The sequence below is a fragment of the Phytophthora ramorum genome, assembly GCF_020800215.1.
Source record: "Phytophthora ramorum isolate Pr-102 chromosome Unknown Phyram_PR-102_s0009, whole genome shotgun sequence".
NCBI lineage: Eukaryota > Oomycota > Peronosporomycetes > Peronosporales > Peronosporaceae > Phytophthora > Phytophthora ramorum.
The window spans coordinates 1,808,688-1,829,172 of record NW_027150655.1 but is presented as its reverse complement, the minus strand read 5'-3'; the positions used below and the strand labels follow the sequence as shown (position 1 = coordinate 1,829,172).

Sequence of the window (20,485 nt, the reverse complement as noted above, 5' to 3'; positions counted from 1 at the left end):
ACCGTCGTTTAAGTTCATGACAACGACCTTGGCTCTCCCTTGTTGTAGTACATGCACTTGAACTGCTGCAGGGGTGCTGCGAAGTCGAACTCGTTTACATTTTCAGCTATTGTATTTGTCCCATTGCCTCTATCGATCTGCAGTTCAAACCTTGTGCATGAAGTCTCTACTCCTTCTTGGGTTCGAGCAGCGCCGGCGTCTGAGTCTTGGATTGATCCGTCATGAGCTTCGTCGCAGCGTAGTCGATACCAAGACCGGCCAGTCCCCACTTAATGGGACGGAAGAACCCGCGCACCCGACGCCAACGACCCACCAGTGGGTACACGGAATTCAGCGTCGTGCCGTAGATTGCAAACGCTGCAGGTGCGAGCTTGGCGTCACGTGCGACTTGGCTGGTGTTGTCGTCCTTGCCGTCGTTCAAGTACGACGCGCCCCACACCAAGAGTTCAGCACCCGTGACACCAAGCACCAACGGATACACCATGAGCTTGGGGAGCTTCTCGGCCGTCCTCTTGGTCAAGTACGCGATGCCTTTCGCTCGCTTGTGCGAGCTCACCACTCGCGCGAATTGTAGTCCGCCGGCCATGACGGAGAAGCCGGCGTAGTGCTTCGAGTCGTGGTTCAGGAACCGCCGCCAACGGTGCTGGGCGTGCGCAGCGTGGTCGAACGTCTTGCTCATTGCGATCCTGGCCTTGCAGCAGGTTGTACCGCTGTTTTCGGCACACCTGATGCCGACGTGGGGCCACCAAGCTCTGCTGACACGTGCTCAAGCGATTTGCAGGCGACTCGAACGCGACGACGTATGAGACGGCTTTCGCTTTATTTTTCACATAATGTACCGACCAATGGAGCTGACGTTGCGTAACACCGCTCGCTGTGTCTAGATGATGACGGGTAATCTAACCCCGTCACTTAATACTCGCTCGGGCTGGCAGCGAGCGAGTCGAAGCGGGTCGACGCTTGGAAGTGGCGAAGGCGGGCCTGCTCCTCCTCGTGCTCGCGCAGTGCGTCCTCGTGCTGCATGCGGTGGTAGATGCCAAATACGTAGTCGGCGCCGTAGCCCATCGCAGTGAGCCCCAGCGCGCCCATGGCCATGGCGCGCGGCCCGCGGTGCACGTTCAGCAGCACGCCGCAGACAGGGAAGGCCAGCAGCACGTTGTTGCGCGAGAAGTCCTGGCGGTAGTGCGACACGGCGGCGATCGAGAGCTTCATGCCGGCCATCCCGATGGCCGCGGAGCACACGAGCAATGGCACCTTGGGGCCCGTGCGGCGCGCAGCGAGCGCCAGACGCTTGGCCGCGGGTAGCATCGCGTCTTTGGCACTGGCGCGGAACTCCTTGCCCACCTGGAAGGCCGTGAAGAGCGCCGAGCACGTAACGAACGTGCCCAAGTCCTCCTCGGTGAAGCGGGCCCATCGCTGCTGCAGAGTCGTCTCCATCTAGGCTGCCGCTGTTAAACGGAAAATGGTCATCGTAGGGTAAACCTGAACTTTTGTAACGGTCAGACAAATCTCCCTAAATTTAACATTTACGTACCGGGACACCACACAACATGACGATTCATATCGGTACACCGTACCATTTATCCATTCCTGTACCTATAGCCCTTCGGTGTTGTATTCGGTGACGGCAATGTGGAAATCGCAACCATTCCTGCGCACGAAGAAGCGGGCGTGTGCAGCGCCCTTCCCGATCGTCTCTCGCCATGGCGACTTCGTCTTCTACCGCGCATTCAGGCCTCGCACCTCTGCGCCATGCCCTGTTATCTAATGGCAGCCTTCCGGAGGGGTTCGTCGCCTCCATCGCCGTGTTCCTGGCCAAGACGCGGCATCTCCAGCGGCGTGACAGTCGCTCGGGCGCTTCAGGCTTCGAGCACGAGTACATGGAGCTCTGTTGGGGCATCGACAAGGCCCCGGACTACGAAGCCAAACTCACGGTGCAGACCAAGGCCACCAAGGGGAAAAACCGGTACCGGGACGTGCTGCCGTTCGAGCAAACGCGCGTCAAGCTGCAGGACACGACGGACGACTACATCAACGCCAACTACATCGACGGGGGGTACATCGCTTGCTGTGCGCCGGTGCCCGCTGCGATCCAGGACTTCTGGCACATGGTGTGGCAATGTGACGTGCACGTGGTTCTCATGCTCACGAACTTTGTCGAGAGGGAGCGGCTGAAAGCGGACCTGTACTGGGAGCCGAGCGGACAGGCCGTGGATTTTGCAGGCGTGAATGTTCAGCTGCTGGAGGAGGAGCAGCACCCTGCCAGCTTGGGCTTCATTGTGAGGCGGTTCAAAGTGTCGAAAGGGGTGAAGACGCGAGTGATCAAGCAGATCCAACTCACCATCTGGCCGGATCACGGCGTGCTCCGCGACTTTCGGGTTATTGCACCGATGCTCGATGCCGTGAACAGCTATCGGAGTGAAGCGTCAAGAGCGCATAAGGTGGAGGCGAGGGTGGTGGTGCACTGCAGCGCCGGCATTGGACGCTCCGGCACGTTCATCGCCATTGATATTATGTTGAAGCAGCTGCATCAAGTGCTTACGAGTGCGAGTGAAGGTGCTGAAGCGGACGCGCAGAAGATGCAGCAGGCGCTGGACATTCCACGGGTGGTGCACCGCTTGCGATCGCAGCGCCCTGGCATGGTACAGACCCCGGTACGTTCTTCGTGTGTTCACTATTGAGCTGCACAAGCTAACGATGCTGTTGTGTGGGCGGGTGCGGTGTTTTGCGTGATGATGCAGGAGCAGTATGAGATGATATACCAATATTTAGCTGCCGTGGTGAGCGACAACCAACCATGGTGACGGACGCTATAGACACCAGTCATACGGACAGGAAGTCGTCGGTGACACCGTCAGTATCTGACTGCAATGTACAGGGTGGTCCAGTAGCGCTTTAACCACCAAACTAATCCGAGCTTCTATCTTGCAAGTACGTTGGAGCGTGGCATTCATCTCCGTTACGCTCATCATGAAACGACGATCAGAAACCGTTGCTCAGGGCCACTGGCCAAAGCTCGTTTTTCCCTAGACGTCGTGACGTTCGTTCCCCCTTGACGATGGCAACTCCCGAGAACCGAGACGACCGCCGCAGTGATACAAGATGTTCTGGCGCTGCTATCATGCCACAAAGCTCACAGGAGACGGTGCCTTCTCCGCAGGGCGAGTATTTTCCGTACGTCCCGGATATATACGTGCCAATCGCCCAGAGCTGCAGCAGTAGATGGCATCAGTGCGCTGCCTTCTTCCAATTGAATGTCGTGCAGCGTATCCTGTCGGCAATCGTGTTAGCTCCGCTCGTTACAGCCTTTCTGTGGCTCTCTCCAGCCTTCGCGACGTCAACGGTCTGCAGCTTTGTAGCGAGCGCGTGCTCGTACGAGTACGCGTGCCTCTCCAATCGTATTCGGCTTCGGATTATCACGCGGCTTGAAGCTCTCGAAGGTGTTTGGGACGAGGATACGGATGCATCAAATGAGGTGCGTTTGCATAGCAACCACGGCAGCTTGGTGTCCAGTCAGACGGAGCTGGAAGATGCCTTGAGCGACAGAACATTTTTGTCAGATTCTCTTCTCCATGGATCAAGCATCAATCTTCAAGGTAATGCTACTCGGACAAGGCTACCAGCGCTACGGCCGTCGCAGACTGATCTTCGTTCCCGCCAAGAAGAGCAGGAAGAGGAGGAAATCGCACGCGTTCAAGAGGAGCTGCATACCCAAGAAGCGCGCTTAAGGCACCACGCAGTGAGCGACCTGGCGTCGTATTGCTTCTCCGGGAATGACAAGTTGGCAGCCGCTTGTGTTTCCGTTGGAATTTGCGCTGTGTCTTCTACTACGTTTCTGCTATCTGTGGAGCGGGCATCTGCGCTTCAGTCGACGGAGTTTTACGAGTCACGATGGTGCTATTCGATTGCAACCAGCTTCGTGGCTGGGTTCTGCGCTTGCATGGCGCCCGATTTCCAGTATGCTCTCTCAATACTCGTTCAGTATGGCGTGTTTACCGTTCTCGCCATGTATTCCACCAGTTGCCCTCTGAACGATTTCAGCTGCGGCATTGGATTGGACCCAGAGGTTGCTCTCCTGGTTGGCATGATGGGTCTGCTTGTGTGCCGTTTCTCAAGTCACAATGGAGTTGAAGCATTTCTGGCGTTCATGTTGGACGTGCTCGGCTTGTTCTACGTGTCTGGCACGCTGTCTGTCCTCGTGGCTTTCGTGGACGATGAACGCCGTCTATTGTATCGAGAGTTACTGATTGCTCTGCTTTACATCGTATGGGCCTCCGACACGGGGGCGTACGTGACGGGCAAGGCGCTAGAGATCGCAAAGTATCCGTACTACAACCCGCTGGCGGCACACTTGTCAAAGAACAAGGACTACGAAGGTACCGTCGGTGCAATCGTGTTTGGCATTGGAGCGATGGCTATTCTCTCGAAAGTACTCAACTTGCCTGGCTCGTTTGGATCGAAAGCGATGTTTACTGTGGTGGCCGTGATCACAGGACGAATCGGCGACTTGTTTGAGAGTCTGTTGAAGCGTGCAGCAGGAGTGAAAGAATCTGGGAAACTGATTCCAGGTCACGGAGGAATGCTCGACCGAATCGATGCGCTCATGTTTGCGACTTTAGTTTTCTCGCGCTACTACGCAGCTGGGGCCTGACCAAAGCGCGATCCCATCTTACCAACTACCGAGCTCGAACTCAAGATACAATACCACCAAGTCATGTTGAAGTTGGCTGCTACCACACAAAATAAAATAAACATCAGCATGCAAAGCATCGTACATATCTCGCCACAGAATATTAATTGGACCTTTGATCACCAGGTCCATGTAACGTTGAGCATTTTAGTCGCCACTCATCACCGGAGCCCGTGAGCGTGACCACCGACACTGCAGTCTTCCCTCCTATCATGGACCGTGTGTACGTGTCTTGCATGCCCGCAGACATCCCCGAGTCTCCGCTCGGAGACTTCCCGTACGTGCCAGGGGCGTCCGTGACCCAACGGTCTGCCGCTTCGTCTCAACGACAGCGTAATGAGGACGCACCGTCCCGTTGCAGTCGCTGCACCGCTTTTCTGCGTCAAAATGCAGTGCAGCGAGTGATTTCGGCGGCGGTGTTGGCCCCAGCGGTCACGGTGTTCCTGTGGTTGTCGCCGGCGTTCGCGACCACGACCGTGTGCAGCTTCCTGACCAGCACGTGCTCGTACGAGTACGCGTGTCTGGCGAACCGCATTCGCCTGCGTATTTTGACGCGGTTGGAGGCGATGGAAGGAGCAAGTGACGGTGTGAGCAGGTGCTCCAGATTCAGTAGCGATACGTTGTATCACCATACCAGGAGCAACGCTAGCAGTGATAGCGTGAGCGACAGCGTGAGCGAGGAAGAAAAAGAGGCACAGACACCGCGTGCTAGTGCGGAGACGACCACGAGGATACGCAGTGCAGCCGGGAGAGCGTCGCAAGTGGATGCTCGCGCACTTCAGGAGGAGAGGGAGAACAGGGAGATCGCGAACGTGGACTGCGAGCTGAGAGACCAGGAAGACAGGTTGAACCGCTGTGCAGTTACAGGACTGGCAGCGAGGTACTTCGATGGACGGGAATGGGTCGCTGCCTTTTGGGTCGCGCTGCTTATCTGCGTTCTCACGAGCACTGGGCTGCTCCTGTTTATACAGCGTGAATCAGAGCTGCAAACGACGGAGTTTTACGAGTACCGCTGGTGCTTCGCTATTGCCACGGGGTTTGTGGTTGGGCTCTCCGCGTGCTTTACGCCGGATTGGCAGTATGGGGTCATTATGCTCGTCAAGTACGTGGTCTTCATCTTCCTCACGCTGCATTCAACTGCGTGTCCAATGAACCAAGGAAGCTGCGACATCGCCCTCGGCACTTCACAAGTTTTCCTCATGGGTTTCCTCGTCGTTCTCGTTTTCCGCTTCGCGTCATCCCGCAGCAACGCTGAGGCTTTCGTGACTTTCATGCTGGATGTGGTGGGACTGGTGTACATCACGGGCAGCCTCTCCATTCTCGTGTCCTTTGTGGATGACGACATTCGTATTCTCTATCGGAAGCTCCTTATCGCATTGCTGTACATCGTCTGGGCTTCCGACACGGGCGCGTACCTCGTCGGCAAGACACTCGCGTATTTCAATTATCCGTACTACAACCCGCTCGCCGCGCACCTGTCCAAGAACAAAGACTACGAAGGCACTGTTGGTGCCATTGTGTTTGGTATCGCTACTATGGTTGCTGCATCAGACATATTGGACCTACCGGGATCCTTTCGCACCAAGGTGGCGTACACGATTGTGGCAGTCGTTGCAGGGCGATTGGGCGACCTGTTCGAGAGTCTTTTGAAGCGGGCAGCTGGTGTCAAAGATTCAGGCAAATTGATCCCGGGACACGGCGGTGCGTTGGACCGGGTTGACGCGCTCATGTTCGCTACAGTTGTATTCTCGCGCTATTATGCTTTGCACACTTGAGTCATCTATCCACCAAAGGCTCCCGAGTAATGAGCAATGTATATAACTTGCTGGGCCTAGGAGTGCACAATGCACCATTGTGGTCAGAGCTATAATGCCGATGTACAGGCCAACGGTCAAAGGCAACTTCAACTCGGATGGACTGGATCACTGGCCGGGCTCAGGGCCGCACTAAGTCCGATTGCCTGGCTCAGATGGCACGTCACTTGTGAACTGTCAGCAATGGCCGTGGATCGAGGCATCGCGAGCGCTTACAGCGCCATGGCCGATGGTGGCCCTGCGCCCGACGTGATGCAGCGCTCGCCACAGACTGCGGCACACTCGCATTGGAGCGAGTTCTTCCAGCGCAATGCAGTGCAGCGCATCATCTCCGCGGTGGTGTTAGCGCCGGCAGTGACGCTGTTCCTGTGGTTGTCGCCGGCGTTCGCGACCACGACAGTCTGCAGTTTCATGATCAGCACGTGCGCGTACGAGTACGCGTGTCTGGCGAACCGCATTCGCCTGCGGATCTTGACGCAGATGGAGGCTTTGGAAGGGAGACTGGATGAAGGAGCTGCATGTAATGAGCGGCGCTTTGCCAATAATACGTCGTTGAATGAAACGCGGAGCAACCGCAGTATTACAAGCAGCAGGGAATCCGAGGTGGATTGTGGATTCCCCATGGAGAATGCAGCTGTGAGACCGAGGACGAGGTTATCGCAGCCCTATGCAAGAGCAGTCGAGGAAGAACGGGAGAACCGAGAGATGGCTATTGTGGACGACGAATTGCGGGACCAGGAAGCGCGGATACGGCGCTGTGCCGTAAGTGGCCTGGCTGCTCGTTATTTTGACGGACACGTTTGGTGGGCGGCGGCGTTTGTGTCGGTGCCAGTGTGTGTTGTGACATCGGTGGGCTTCCTCGTGTCGATTCAGTGGGTACCCGAGTTCGAGGCAACGGAGTTTTACGAGTACCGCTGGTTCTTCGCCATCCCGACGGGCTACGTGGTCGCACTGTGTGCATGCTTGACACCAGACTGGCAGTACGCGGTGATTACTCTTGTCAAGTACGGCGTCTTCACGATTCTCACCACGCACTCCACGGCGTGCCCGATGAACGAGCTTAATTGCAACCTGGTGGCAAGCACCTCGGAGATTTTTCTCGGAGGCATGGTCATCATCCTCGTGTTCCGCTTCGCTTCAACGCCCGGCAAAGTGGAAGCTTTCGTCAGCTTCATGCTGGATGTGGTGGGTCTGCTTTACGTTACGGGTACGCTGTCGATCCTCGTGGCATTCGTGGACGACAACCACCGCACGCTCTACCGAAAGTTGCTTATTGCACTGCTGTACATTGTTTGGGCCTCAGATACTGGAGCCTACCTCATCGGTAAGATGCTCGCGTACTTGAGATACCCGTACTACAATCCGCTCGCCGCGCATCTCTCCAAGAACAAAGACTACGAAGGTACGGTGGGCGCGGTTCTCTTTGGTATTGTCACGATGATTGTAGCGTCCGAGGTGTTGGATTTGCCGGGCTCGTTCGGCATGAAGGTTGGCTTCACCGTCCTGGCAGTGATCGTTGGGCGAATGGGCGATTTGTTTGAGAGCCTGCTGAAGCGCGCGGCAGGCGTCAAGGATTCCGGCACGCTCATTCCAGGCCACGGAGGCGTGCTGGACCGCATCGACGCGCTCATGTTCGCGACCATCGTCTTCTCTCGCTACTACGCGCTGCAGTCCTAAGCGTTGCCAATTATAATAGCCCAGCATCGAATTTATGTAATGCAGTCTCGTCATGTGAACTGATACCAAGCTCCGATCGCCATGAATGAGCCAACATATCGGCTCTGCCACAAGTCAACGGCAACGTCGAGCCGTTTTTTAGTCTTGAGTTCAGTAAGTCCCACAAATCGGCGCTCCGTCTCAGTAAAATGAGGGCTATTTACATGATTTCGTCATAGTCTGTACCGCTACTGTTAAATCTTGTGTCTCCGCTATAATGAATATATGGCGACTATTTTGCATCCATTATCAATATGTAAGCTGTTTAAACACACTTCTAACTTGAATACCCTGATTAAAGTGATTGAAGCGCACACCCCTTGCAGCATTCTGTATTGCAAAAATGGCCTTTCCGACATGCAGCACACAGCAAGACTCACCCGACCGTCATGACCGCGAGCCTCCACAGCCAAGAGCACGAGTGCTCAAGCATCCCGATCATGCCGCAGCCGTCCGTGCCAAACTCTCCGCAGCAGAGCTCCTACTACCGCTCCGCTCCGTCTCCACCGCTGCCGCCTCAGAGCCAACCGAGCCGCTGCTCCGCCTTGCTGCGCCACAACGTGGTGCAGCGCACGCTCTCAGCGGTGGTGCTGGCACCCGCAGTGACCATTTTCCTATGGCTGTCGCCGGCCTTCGCCACGTCCATCGTGTGCAGCTTCATGACCAGCACGTGCTCGTACGAGTACGCGTGTCTGGCCAACCGCATTCGCCTGCGCTTTATGTCGAAACTGGAAGCGCTCGAGCGCTCCGTGTGCACTGTGCCCAGACCAGGAGCTGATATCAGCGACGTATCACAGCAAGACACTAGGAGCGACAGTGAGAGTAGCGACAGCTTTACGAGCAGCAGGACGTTCGTGTTCGACAGTGCAGCTAGGCTGCATCAGAGACCGTCGAATGATGGAGACAGATATACCAGGCGGAACACGACGGCCAGAGCTTTCCAGGATGAAGAGGAAGCGAGGGAGCTGGACAGGGTGAACATCCAGTTGAGAGAACAGGAAGCGAGGTTGCGACGGTGTGCGGTCACGGATGTGGCCAAGTATGTTTTCGGAGGACGTGAATGGCTAGCGGCGCTGACGCTTTCGGCGCTGCTGTGTACGATCTCGTCGTCGACGTTCTTGCTGGCGATCGAAGGGATGCCGGTGCTGGAGTCGACCGAGTTTTACGAGTCGCGATGGTTTTACACGGTCGCGACGGCCTTTGTGGCGGCGATGTGTGCGAGTTTCTCTCCTGACTGGCAGTATGCGGTGGTCATTTTCCTGCAGAACGCCATCTTCACGATTCTCACGCTGCATTCGACTGCGTGCCCAATTAATCAGCTGTCGTGTAACATCGCGATCAAACCGTCGCAGGTTCTCTTGAGCGGCATGGCTATTTTCTTGGTGTTCCGATTTGCTACAAGTCGCAGCAACGCTGAAGCCTTCCTAACGTTTACACTGGACGTGCTGGGCCTGGTTTACATCATTGGAACGCTGTCAATTCTAGTTGCGTTTGTGGACGATGAAAGAAGAACGCTTTACCGGAAGTTGCTCATCGCACTGCTCTACGTGGTGTGGGCCTCCGACACGGGTGCTTATATCACAGGCAAAGCGCTAGCACTCGCGAATTATCCGCACTACAACCCGCTGGCCGCGCATTTATCCAAGAATAAGGACTACGAAGGCACGCTCGGTGCCATTGTGTTCGGGATCGTAGCTATGGTGGTATCGTCCGACATTCTAGACCTACCTGGTTTCTTCAGCACCAAAGTGGCATTCACCGTCGTTGCAGTGGTTATTGGGCGCCTCGGAGACCTATTCGAGAGCTTGCTGAAGCGTGCAGCAGGCGTGAAAGATTCCGGAACGCTCATCCCAGGCCACGGCGGCGTGCTAGACCGAATCGACGCTCTCATGTTCGCAACCTTGGTGTTCTCGCGCTACTACGCGATGGTGTACTGAATATGTGCCACCACTATTTATCCAAGTCGATTGCAGCCCCCACGAGGAATTTCTACTCGACCGACTAAAGCGCCAACGCCTTATGAACTGCAGCTGCAGCTACAGCCTGCCAACATCTCCACAGCACCATATTAAACGTAAGTGTCGTGTCTGCGTAAATCGTTTTGCTATATAGATATCAACTCTCCAATCTCGTTCCAGCTTCGTCTCACAGGCTCAAGTCTAGATCTTCTTTCAGCCATCGTATCCTTGATGGAGCCACCTTCTCAGTACTTGGGGTCCACTGCACGTGCCCAATTCTATCCATTGCCAGAAAGCAATTTATCAGAACCAACATCTCCCCAACCAGCATCATGCCAGTCTGTAGCGCACCTTATAGTCCGGGTCGTATTTGAAGTCTGATTCGTTGAGGAAAAGCAGGTCCGTCAACAGCAGCATCGTCAGGAAGATCACCAGCGTCGCCTGAGAGAGAAACAAATATACGGGTAAATAACGCGCGCTCCCACCGTCCACAGCGTACTTTACAGCACGCACCCAGGGCATCCAAGCCGCGTCGGACGCCGCGAACGCCACGAAGATGAAGAAGACGATGAGCAGCAGCTGCAGCTTCTGTCGCAGCGCCGAGAACCACATGATGTCAAGTCGCGCCGCCACAAGATCCGCCTCTTCCGATTATGACCAAAATATCTCCCCAGAGAAATAAAATCTCATCTCATTGGATATAATCCACTATTTTCCACCAATCACAGATCATCCATTCGACTCCATTATTCAAATTCCAGGCTGCATCAGCGATGACGGTGTCCGCGTCCCCGGCGTCGTCCACGGCCAAACTGCGCCAGTCCGTGCGCATGAAGCGCATGCAGCTGATCCTGCAGAAGGCGCTGGACGTGTCGGTGCATGCCGCGTCGCTCGTGGACCTGCGCGCGTGTCTGGAGAGCGAGTGCCACGGCGACGAGGAACTTCTGGCCGCTTTCTTCGCCCCTGCGACGCCCGAGCACCACAACATGGAGGAGGTGTCGGCCCAGGCGGTGATGAGTCTGCGGCAGAAGGTAGAGACGCTCTTCCAGTGGCTGTGCGAAACCAACGACGTGGACGCGGAGCTGCTGGAGCTCGAGGACGTCGTCGAACAAGCGGAGGAACGACGTCTGCGGCAGGTTACAGCGGGCGGCAAACTGCAGCAAGAAAGCAACAATGAGGAAAATGAAGAGAAACAGGAGACAGAACAGGAAAAGACGACGCCTGCAGCCAGGATTCGCGCCGAAAGGCTCCGGGCCAAGCAGGAGGAGCAGAAGGAGCTCGAGGCGCTCGTCGCGGCCTTGGAAAACAAGAACAAGGAGCTGCAACGGGCGGTGGAGGAGAAGCGACGGGTGGCCACTACAGATGTACAACGGATGCAACGCGTGGCGGTGCAGTTGGAGCAAGCGAGCAACCTCGCCAAGGATTTTGCTTCGGCTCCGTAGGTAAGAAGGGTTTCTGAATATCTGTAGTTTTGTATTGTTATGGCATCAAACCGTTGTTTGTTTGTGGGACTAGTGAGAGTGGAAGAAGGTCTGAGCAGCTTCTTGGAGCACTTGACGGGACATTGCCATGCTCTGCTGGGAGGCTGCGAGCTCCCTGCGCAGCTCGTCCAGCGTCGTGCCATTCTGGAAATTGGTTACAAGCGCTTGCAGTGTCTGAGGATCCATGTGGCCTTTAGCTTTCGCCTTGGGCTCACTGCCTGCACTCGCAGGGCTCTCTTCGCAAGTGCTGCGCTTTTTCTTTAACGGAACCTTCGGCTTTGCTGCAGAGCTGTATGCTGATGTAGAAGTTGGCTTGCTTTTCTTCTTTCGGACGTCACCACTGGGATTGAAAGATGTTCTGGGCCCTCCGACGCGTCCTGGTCGAGGCCCGCTAGGCACAGCATTGCTTGACGAGGAAGAGGAGGAGGAGGAATTTGTCCTACCGAGCGCTGCACGTTGCATTAGCATTTTGGTCTTGCTGCTTCGCCACGATTGCTGCTGTTCATCTCCATCGCCGTCATCATCGTCAAAGCTCAACTGCTGCAGTTGGCGAGCATACGCAAATGCCTCTTGCAACAACTTCGAGTCGATTGTCTTCGTTCCAGCTGAAGCGCCGGCAGTCGCACGAGCAAGCCGACTAGGACACGATTTCTGGTTATCCGAAGACCCCCGCCTTCCATTTAGCGTAGGCAATGTACTCATCGGAGCTTTGTTGGCCGCTTTTGCGGGTTTCCCAGACAAATTCGATAAGCTGGGCGACGGCTTATTCAGGAAGTGTTCAACTTCATCCCAAATTCCTCCACCGCTAGAATCTTGTGGTTCCTCGTCCTGCGTGGCTTCCTCGGCTGATTGAGTACTTTCGTCATCATCGTCGCCATCTTCATCCTCCTGTTCGTATTGACTGCGTTGGCTTCTCACACTCCGAGCGCTTTTCTCCGAGTTAATCGAACCTGCCGAGTGGAGATGGCTGCGATTAGAAGATGCAGACGAACTGGACGATCGTGCGCTGGGTACCAGCGGCAGCTCTACAGTGCTCATGACGCGCTCGAAAACACGCCGCAGCTTGTTATTGATGACACGACTGGTGCCTTAAGTGACGCAGCAACGGGGGCCACACTGTTCTGCTACACTCAACTCGTTCAATTTCCCCGAAAGCCTCCGTTTCTCGCCTGGAAGTCGACTGAAATAGTCTACCATGACCAAAATTATCTTGCCTTCATCCGTCACGGCCTACACCAGCACATGGAAGAGCACCGAGCTGCCCATCGCATACAGCGCAAGTTGTGCAGCTCCACGAGCCACCAATCCAACCACCACAACTGCCACAACACGCAGTGATTTGGCTTGTGCAGGATCCCCCTCTCCGAGCAGCAACTGCAATGCCAGCACATTCGACACCAGCACCAAAGCTCCAATGACATGGACAAAGCTCCAATGGAACTCCCAAATGACCGTCAGAAGTGCAAAGAGCTTACCGAAGCTCGAGATGCACATGGCGCTGCCATACTTCGTCCACGCCGCCCACAGTCCCTCCTCACTCGTCAACAGCTTCCCTCTCCACCCACGACGAAATGGGTCCATCCAAATGACAGCAAAAACACTGGCAAAGTAGACGATGTTCTCCACTAGTGCAAGACACACTAAATGCAGCGAGAACTCGCCAATTCTCGCACCGGACGAAGACATGTCGGGACTTCTGTACATGGACTCGGATCTGAAGGTCACGCCGGCATCTCTGTCCACCAAATAGGCCTTGACGTTCATGTCCAGCATCACCAAGATCACGAACAGCTTCAGCGTCGTTCGGAGCGACACGGGTGCCGGCAGGTTGCACAGCACGTGGCGATACACTTGCGGCTTGAGCAGCAGCACCTCCAGGAAAAGAAGCACCGTCTCGTACTCGACGTATTTGTCTGCCACGGCGTTGCAGGCGCTGCATATGGCTAGACGCAGGTTGCCCTTACCGTAGTCGCGCACCAGCTCGGGCACGGACGCGCCGCACTCTACACACACAGGGTGTGCCATTTTCGGCGGATATTATCTGCCATTTTTGAGATATGGTGTGATGCTGTACATAATTTAGCTATCCCGTTAAGTGCGTGTTTTTCATTCTCAACAAGCCAGAGGCATAGTGAATACAAGTTGTTTCCCACTCGCTGACAAGGCGCCGTTTGAAAGAGAAAGTATCATTGCAAAATGGCGAAGGACGTGCACCGTGTGGCGAATGCGCACGACGCGCGGCTGAAGACTGCGGACGGCAACAAATTCGCGTCGTTTGCCAAGGAGGACGCGGCGCGGGCGGCTGCGCCGGTGCGTTTCGGCTGTTAAGGCGATGGATTAGCGCCGTACATTGATATACTTTGTGCATTAATTTGGTGGTAGGACCTGGACTTCCGACGGAAGACGTTTCCAGTGCGCACGGGGCTGGCGGCAGCGAGTCTGTTCGCGCTGGGCTCGATCCTGATCTACGTGAGCACACTGATCGGACTGGACGAGGAGAAGCGCGGACTCTCGTTCCTGATCCTCGGCCTCATCGGTGGGAGAACGACCTCATGATGTTTGCAGCATGTCTAGGTTACTGACGATCTGTCGCGGTGGTTGTCTTACTGCTACTGCGTGCGGCAGCGTTCATCCCTGGGAGCTACGCGACGTACCAGCTCTACGGTGCGTGGCAGGGCTGGAAGGGCTACAACTACGACCAGATCCCGTCCTACGACGACTGAGAACAACAGACAACAAAACAACCCAGCTGCCCTCCATCCACTGCGTCGATCTATAGTTCCTACTACCCAAGCACAATACTTCACTAATGAATCTCCGCTGCGTGTACAGCTCCGTTTTCACCAATGGTATCCGTTACACTCGCGCTCAGTATGGGGCTGCGTCGTTTCTCTCGCAGACTGCGTCATCGTCGCCGAATCGAGCAGCTTTTAGCCTCTGAACGTCCTAGTGTCGCATCGACCACTTCCTCTTCCTCTCCCAATGTGGTTCGTTGGCTGGCCCCTGGGGCTGCTGCTCTCCGCCATCTCCAGCATCTTCGGCATCACGGGGAAGCTGCTGCTCAAGCTGGCGCACAACGAACGCGACAAGGAAGAAGCGCAACGCTCCAAGAGCCGCGGGAGCCCCACCATGGCCGTCAAGTCCAACTTGGGCTGCACCTACTTCTACTGCGGCCTCCTGTCCATGCTCGTCCTGAACCCGACGCTTGGAGCGCTGGCCTACTGCTTCGCCACGCAGTCGTTGCTGGCCCCCATGGCGGGGCTCACCATTGGCTGGAACACACTCTTTGGGCCCATGCTGCTGCCCCACGAACGCCTCACGACGAACGACTTTGTCGGGGCTGTGCTCATCTTCACCGGTTGCGTGTTGGTGGGGGTGTCGGGCACCCACGAGTCGCCCCCGCTGCCGGTGGAGCTGCTGGCCGCGCGGTTCAAGTCGTTCTCCTTCATTTTGTACTGTGTCGTGCTGCTGGCGTTGCTGAGCTTCCTGATCCACCATGCCAAGCACGCGCTGCACTTCACCACGACGAGTCGTCGGGCGGGGGTGGCCACCTCGCCCGTGTCGAGTCCCGAGCAACTTCCGGTGATCGCGAGGGTGTCGTTGAGCGTGTTTGCGGGGGTCATGAGCGGGCAGCTCTTCTTCCTGGCTGCCGTCATGCGCATCGTGCACGATGACGGAGCAAGCCGCATCTGGTCCTTCCCGTTAACCTACGTCCTCATCATTGGCGCGCTCGGGACGGCGCTGCTTGGGTTGTACCTACTGAACGAGGCGCTCGCGGTAGAGGACGCGGTGGTGGTGATTTATCTGTACGAGGCCAGCTACATCATGTCCGGCGCGATCTCGGGTCTCTGCTTCTTCCGGGACATGATGCACCTGCCGACGTGGCACTACGTGCTTTACTCACTCAGCCTGATGCTCATCCTGCTGGGTATCTACGTTGTCGCCAAGCGCTCGTTTTCCAATACGCAGGAGGACGAGGAGTACCTGCTGCCGCTGCTGGCTCCGCCTTCAGCGGAAGACGCTTCTGTCGAGAAGATCTTCCAGCAAGCCTCGTACTACGCGCGCAGGGCCTCGTACTCTGGCCCACAACTGCTGCACGCCACCCGAGGAGGCAACACTTCTGAAACACCAGAACGCCGCTGGTCAATGCCGTTCAAGTAAGTAGTCATCGTTCATGACTTAGACGGAGGCAAGACCGGGGTGAACTAGACCGTAGAGCCCATCGCAGAACCGCGTATTCCCTGTTAGGGGCTAACTAACTAAGGATCAATAAGACTTGGATCAAGATCCTGTACTAGCGGGATCACGTCAAGCCCACTTCAACTTGAAGTTGCCGTGTAACTTACTGCAGGAATGACTCCAATATCCGCTGTAAGCCGTAACCAACACATGGGGGAATGCCCGTCAACGAGCGTACTTTTCACTAGACGGAGCTTCATTCGCTCTCCAAAACAATTAAATAACATACTAGCAACACCTTCGCTGGACGCTAGATCTCTTCCTTAGCTTCTGAGGTCAGTGCTGAACGTGACGGTGGCCCACACGGCCGAGTCTCCACTACCGCTGCCGTTGCCAACCGTCGAGCTGGTCTGCCGAGCCATGACGTACAGATAATACTTGACAAACACGATAGAAGTGAAGAGAAGCGCGTGCGAGCCGTCTAATGCCCCGCCGAAACCAGGCATCAGCCGCCCACTCCACCGCACGCCCGACGCTTTCTTCAGCAGCGAGATAATGAGTCGGCCAAATCGCGCCATGAGCACGCTGGCAACCGTGAACAAAACTTTAGGCACCACCCCACCAGGCACGTCCAGGAAATCGCCGCCGAAGACCAGCACCACACTGCCAGCTGCGATGGCACACAGCGTCGCCTCGACATCCAGCGTCACGACAATGCGCGGGGGAAGCAACCGCATGTGAGGAAGCTGGAAGCGGAACATGATGGCGTCGCAGACGTAGCCGGCGAGCTGCGCCACCCACATAGCGCTCAACATGCCAAGCCAAATCGTAGCCCACGTAGCCTTCGGGTCGCTCGGGTCCACCATTGAGATCAACAGCCCTAGCGCTCCAGCGACGTAGGCATATCCGAGCAAGTCGAGCGTCGATGCAAGCACGAGGTTCGCGGGTCCACGTGCTGAGAGCGCGTGTACGAGCATCACCGCCATGGCACCCAGGACGAAAGTCTGCAGCGACGTCATTGGCCCTGCAACGCAGCCCACCGACGCTGCCAGCGGACAGTTGAGGGCGTTCAGCAGCAGCACTTCAAAGGCAGACTTCTGCACCATCAACGAAATCGCGCGAGGCCAGTCGGGGCAGCTCGCCGCGCACACCGAAGCGACAAAGTTGACCACGTAGAAGTAATACGGCGCAGAGGCGATATCGGTCGGCGTGTTCGCCACAGGGAACGGAAGCAGCGGGAAAGCCATGGTAACTGCGACCGACCAGCAAATGGTGACCAGGACAGCAACCACAAGGCGCGTGAGCCACAGGTTCCCACAAAACAGGAAGTTGGCCATTCCGAGCAGCACGCCACGCGAAGTTTCGAGCTCCAACAGATACACCGCCGACGGAGCCTTGGGACGCGTTGTCTCTTCAGCGTCAGCCACTGGGTCTGCGAAGCTGTCCTTGTCGTTCGTAGTCAAGAAGGTCATGTTGCCGTCCTCGGAACCGAGCACAGTTAGGTCCGTCGGGAACGTCGACGTAGTCGAGTGAGTGAAGCCCGACGAGACAAACGAGTTCTCGAACCGCCGACGATGATCTTGATACCCGCAGACCACAGACGCGTCGCTGCGAGTGCTGGCTCCGATGGCGTCTCCCACGTCCACTGGTCCTTCACTTCCTTCATACCATTGGTAAGTGGTAAGCAACTGCTTGTGGATACGGAAGGACAGCCACGCATGCTCGTAGGAGCAGACACACAGAAGAATCGTAGTGAGGGATGCCGCGGCTAGGACCGGCCAGAAGATTAATCCACAAATGACCAGCGGAACAATCGCCACTGCAGTGCACAGACGTAGGAACCAATTCGGGTAGGAATGGCCGCAATACGACCACCTCGCGTAGATACTTTGCTTGCGAGACCTTGCGCGCTTGCGACTCTGAAGGCGTGCAGCTTGCTCTTGCTGAAAGTGCCTCCGGCGATCCTGTCGGTCTTCATACTCGACCGGGCCCGCCTCCTCTTCGACTGCTTCCTCCTCTTCTTCTTGAATGTCAATCGGTGCTGTGCGAGTCGGCGAGATGGGGTTATACGGATCCCTCGACCTGGCCGAGCCTGCAGCCAGCGCGCCTCTAGCTCGGACGCTCTTCTTAGCAGTATCCACAGCCGTCCTGTACCTGGAATTGGTGAAGTTGATGTGACCTCGGTCATCAAGCGTTGGGATTCTCTCCACTGCTTCCTCTGGTATTTCTTCGTTCATGATGGGGTTCGTGCCCCGAAAGTCCGCGGTGGCAACCGACTTGGCTCTGTTTTTCTCCCCTGTCTTGCGTCTGGAGTGCGACCTAGAACTCGATGCCGTTGCAGCTCTGGAGCGAGTACTGGCCGTGTTCGACCTGCTACTCGCCGTTCGGTTCGTCCTCGTCGTGGCCGGCACATTGTCCTCGGCGATGTCGAAAAGTACTGTCCGGTTGTCCGACCGAGTCGAATTCGTACGCGTGGTGGCCATCCCTCGATGTACAGGGACGACGAAGCGTGAAAAGTCTCCGATAAAGTGTCGGAGTCGACTGAGGCCTTCCGGGCCAGGCACAGCTCGGTCGGAAGTCGTTTTTTCAAGTGAGCCGACTTTCCGAGCGTGGAGCTGTGGAGCCGTGCAAAAGACGGCGAAAGCGAGACGAGAAAGTGAGGGAAGAGCGGCAAGGAAGGGAGTGCGATAGGCCAGGCCTCGCACTGGAAACACATGGACCAAGTGCAGCGTTGCAGTGTCTGGCTTTGTGGTGTAGGGGAAGACCCGAGCGTTCAACAACAGTTGATTTGTTGTTCAAGCTTTGGCAAGCAGCAAAACAAAACATTGGAACACATGTATTTGATGGTCCTCACGCATTGGTACTCATAGAAAACGTGCCCTCTATAGTTTGCAACCATGGAGACGCTCAGGTGTCGGTTAGCAGGCTTCACACAGCGAGTCGGGGCAGTAGCCCGCACCGCAATTGGCCTCGCACCATTCATCGTATTGTTCATTGCCGGCGTTGCCGCGATACGAGCACGAGGCAGACGATATGTTGGCAGGCGCCACAGTTCCTGGGGTCGTGTCACTGATAGCCGTCGATGGTGTAGAAGACGGCGCCTCCGTTTCGATAGTGCTGCTTGTTGTAGTGTCACCTCCGGCCGTGCCGACAACATTGACGCAGTTGTCGAAGATCTCCCATGGATCGTTGTGCGTGGCGAGCCAGACCCAACGCACTCGGCATTGACTACTAGTGCACTGCGAGTAGTCCAAGGGGATGGTCTTGTCGGTGTATGTGGCCCAGCAGTTGGTCGCGTTCGCCGCTAGGATGTCGTCCAACCAAAGTTCACACGGACCAATGTGCACAGCGGAGACGTCAAAAGTGACGAGATCGTTGGATGGAGCTGTCACTGCTGCAGCGTCCGCGTCCGTGTTGCCACAAGTGGAACCTGCAACATCGGCGAGGTCCTTAATGCCCTCGGTTCCAGTGTACTGCCCCGGGGTGCCGCTTTTGTAGGCCGATGGTGCATTCTTGTTGTAGATGTCCGAGAAAGTAGGCATCGGATCGCTAATGGAGCCGTGCGCCGATGCGAAAGCAGGGGTCGAGGCGGCGAAGAACAGCGGGAGTAGGCACGAGCGAACCATTGTGCAGTGGCGGCTTGTTAGTGGAAGAGGAACTTTGACAATGGGTGTTCCGGTGAGCCGAGAATCCGGCCATTGCTGCCAGTACTCGGGCCAAGCCAGCATAGGAAGGCATTGCAGCCAAGACCAGAGGATAAACGCCGTTGCTTGCTTTCTGCTGTCGCCATTGCACACCAAGGTGAATGGGTAGGTATTATAGCAACGAGTTTTGCTTGTACTTCAGGTGGGTGATACACGTATCCATCGGCAAAGGTGTTCCCGGTAAGTGCTGGATCATGTATCGTTGTGCAGCAGCTGCAATTTATCACCGACTAGAGCAATGCATTTCTCCTGGTACAGATGGCTACTCGTCCACATCGTCGTTGTCGCCTGCTGCTTGGTTCACCCAGCATTCGCCTGAAACTGCCATAGTGAGGTGGCTGCCTTGTTAACCATGCCGTTCTTGTGCGACCACATATAACGCCAGCCTTCGGAGAAGTGAGGTGTGAAAGCCGACCTCGAGACGTTCATTTCGCCTTCGAGAGCGTCGATGCCCAGATTGACCGTCACTTATCACTTTGTGCACTGTGGACCCTCGCCTGCACGGACAGTTGTTTTCGTGAAGGTGTCGTGCTCGCCGCCGCGTTATCAAGCCCCACACAGGAAATACACAGTTGCATGAACCAAGTGGCTGCGCTGGGCCCTCAATCTTTGAAACCCGTTGGTATCCGAATACATTTGAAGCTTTGCAGCTTTTTGTAGCTCGATGTGAACAGCGGCGCGGTTCGCCGGCGCGAATTCGATCGAGCGCCCGATGATGAACAACGCTGCTACATGTTCCACTTTCGACGGTAAGGCATCAGTGGTGTCTTAGTGGCATGACAGTTTTAGCCTCGCCATTATCATTTTCCTGCCTTACCTAGCAAAACAGTCAGCCACGTTTCATTACGCCTCGTACTTCCCGTGGTCACGTAGCAGCAAAAATTGCACAATAATGCAATTCTCAAACCGGATATCACCATGGTAATACGGCACCGGGTAGTAG

At 56.1% G+C, this 20,485-nt stretch overlaps 14 protein-coding genes across 14 annotated transcripts; 8 read left to right on the top strand and 6 right to left on the bottom strand.

Moving 5' to 3' along the window:
• Nucleotides 1-166: 166 nt before the first annotated feature.
• Nucleotides 167-679, bottom strand: KRP23_10289 (uncharacterized protein; the record flags this gene model as incomplete). Its single annotated transcript, XM_067880720.1, has 1 exon — nt 167-679. One exon carries the CDS (start codon nt 677-679, stop codon nt 167-169), a length of 513 nt encoding a protein of 170 aa, XP_067742119.1.
• A 233-nt stretch (nt 680-912) lies between these two features.
• KRP23_10288 (uncharacterized protein) lies at nt 913-1,437 on the bottom strand (the record flags this gene model as incomplete). The annotated part of the gene is made up of 1 exon (XM_067880719.1): nt 913-1,437. One exon carries the CDS (start codon nt 1,435-1,437, stop codon nt 913-915), a length of 525 nt encoding a protein of 174 aa, XP_067742118.1.
• Nucleotides 1,438-1,703: 266 nt separating this feature from the next.
• Nucleotides 1,704-2,804, top strand: KRP23_10287 (Receptor-type tyrosine-protein phosphatase eta; the record flags this gene model as incomplete). Its single annotated transcript, XM_067880718.1, has 2 exons — nt 1,704-2,654; nt 2,742-2,804. 2 exons carry the CDS (start codon nt 1,704-1,706, stop codon nt 2,802-2,804), a joined length of 1,014 nt encoding a protein of 337 aa, XP_067742117.1.
• Nucleotides 2,805-3,058: 254 nt separating this feature from the next.
• Nucleotides 3,059-4,651, top strand: KRP23_10286 (Phosphatidate cytidylyltransferase; the record flags this gene model as incomplete). The annotated part of the gene is made up of 1 exon (XM_067880716.1): nt 3,059-4,651. One exon carries the CDS (start codon nt 3,059-3,061, stop codon nt 4,649-4,651), a length of 1,593 nt encoding a protein of 530 aa, XP_067742116.1.
• Nucleotides 4,652-4,902: 251 nt separating this feature from the next.
• Nucleotides 4,903-6,465, top strand: KRP23_10285 (Phosphatidate cytidylyltransferase; the record flags this gene model as incomplete). Its single annotated transcript, XM_067880715.1, has 1 exon — nt 4,903-6,465. The coding sequence occupies one exon, from the start codon at nt 4,903-4,905 to the stop codon at nt 6,463-6,465; it is 1,563 nt and encodes a 520-aa protein (XP_067742115.1).
• A 222-nt stretch (nt 6,466-6,687) lies between these two features.
• KRP23_10284 (Phosphatidate cytidylyltransferase) lies at nt 6,688-8,181 on the top strand (the record flags this gene model as incomplete). The annotated part of the gene is made up of 1 exon (XM_067880714.1): nt 6,688-8,181. One exon carries the CDS (start codon nt 6,688-6,690, stop codon nt 8,179-8,181), a length of 1,494 nt encoding a protein of 497 aa, XP_067742114.1.
• A 428-nt stretch (nt 8,182-8,609) lies between these two features.
• Nucleotides 8,610-10,157, top strand: KRP23_10283 (Phosphatidate cytidylyltransferase; the record flags this gene model as incomplete). The annotated part of the gene is made up of 1 exon (XM_067880713.1): nt 8,610-10,157. The coding sequence occupies one exon, from the start codon at nt 8,610-8,612 to the stop codon at nt 10,155-10,157; it is 1,548 nt and encodes a 515-aa protein (XP_067742113.1).
• Nucleotides 10,158-10,423: 266 nt separating this feature from the next.
• Nucleotides 10,424-10,790, bottom strand: KRP23_10282 (uncharacterized protein; the record flags this gene model as incomplete). Its single annotated transcript, XM_067880712.1, has 3 exons — nt 10,424-10,456; nt 10,530-10,619; nt 10,692-10,790. 3 exons carry the CDS (start codon nt 10,788-10,790, stop codon nt 10,424-10,426), a joined length of 222 nt encoding a protein of 73 aa, XP_067742112.1.
• A 161-nt stretch (nt 10,791-10,951) lies between these two features.
• KRP23_10281 (uncharacterized protein) lies at nt 10,952-11,620 on the top strand (the record flags this gene model as incomplete). The annotated part of the gene is made up of 1 exon (XM_067880711.1): nt 10,952-11,620. One exon carries the CDS (start codon nt 10,952-10,954, stop codon nt 11,618-11,620), a length of 669 nt encoding a protein of 222 aa, XP_067742111.1.
• Nucleotides 11,621-12,889: 1,269 nt separating this feature from the next.
• Nucleotides 12,890-13,684, bottom strand: KRP23_10280 (Protein arv1-like protein; the record flags this gene model as incomplete). Its single annotated transcript, XM_067880710.1, has 1 exon — nt 12,890-13,684. The coding sequence occupies one exon, from the start codon at nt 13,682-13,684 to the stop codon at nt 12,890-12,892; it is 795 nt and encodes a 264-aa protein (XP_067742110.1).
• A 171-nt stretch (nt 13,685-13,855) lies between these two features.
• KRP23_10279 (Transmembrane protein 230) lies at nt 13,856-14,382 on the top strand (the record flags this gene model as incomplete). Its single annotated transcript, XM_067880709.1, has 3 exons — nt 13,856-13,969; nt 14,042-14,195; nt 14,285-14,382. 3 exons carry the CDS (start codon nt 13,856-13,858, stop codon nt 14,380-14,382), a joined length of 366 nt encoding a protein of 121 aa, XP_067742109.1.
• Nucleotides 14,383-14,641: 259 nt separating this feature from the next.
• On the top strand, nt 14,642-15,820 carry KRP23_10278 (putative magnesium transporter NIPA8; the record flags this gene model as incomplete). Its single annotated transcript, XM_067880708.1, has 1 exon — nt 14,642-15,820. One exon carries the CDS (start codon nt 14,642-14,644, stop codon nt 15,818-15,820), a length of 1,179 nt encoding a protein of 392 aa, XP_067742108.1.
• Nucleotides 15,821-16,161: 341 nt separating this feature from the next.
• Nucleotides 16,162-18,321, bottom strand: KRP23_10277 (uncharacterized protein; the record flags this gene model as incomplete). The annotated part of the gene is made up of 1 exon (XM_067880707.1): nt 16,162-18,321. The coding sequence occupies one exon, from the start codon at nt 18,319-18,321 to the stop codon at nt 16,162-16,164; it is 2,160 nt and encodes a 719-aa protein (XP_067742107.1).
• Nucleotides 18,322-18,756: 435 nt separating this feature from the next.
• Nucleotides 18,757-19,464, bottom strand: KRP23_10276 (uncharacterized protein; the record flags this gene model as incomplete). The annotated part of the gene is made up of 1 exon (XM_067880705.1): nt 18,757-19,464. One exon carries the CDS (start codon nt 19,462-19,464, stop codon nt 18,757-18,759), a length of 708 nt encoding a protein of 235 aa, XP_067742106.1.
• Between the last annotated feature and the right edge of the window lie 1,021 nt (nt 19,465-20,485).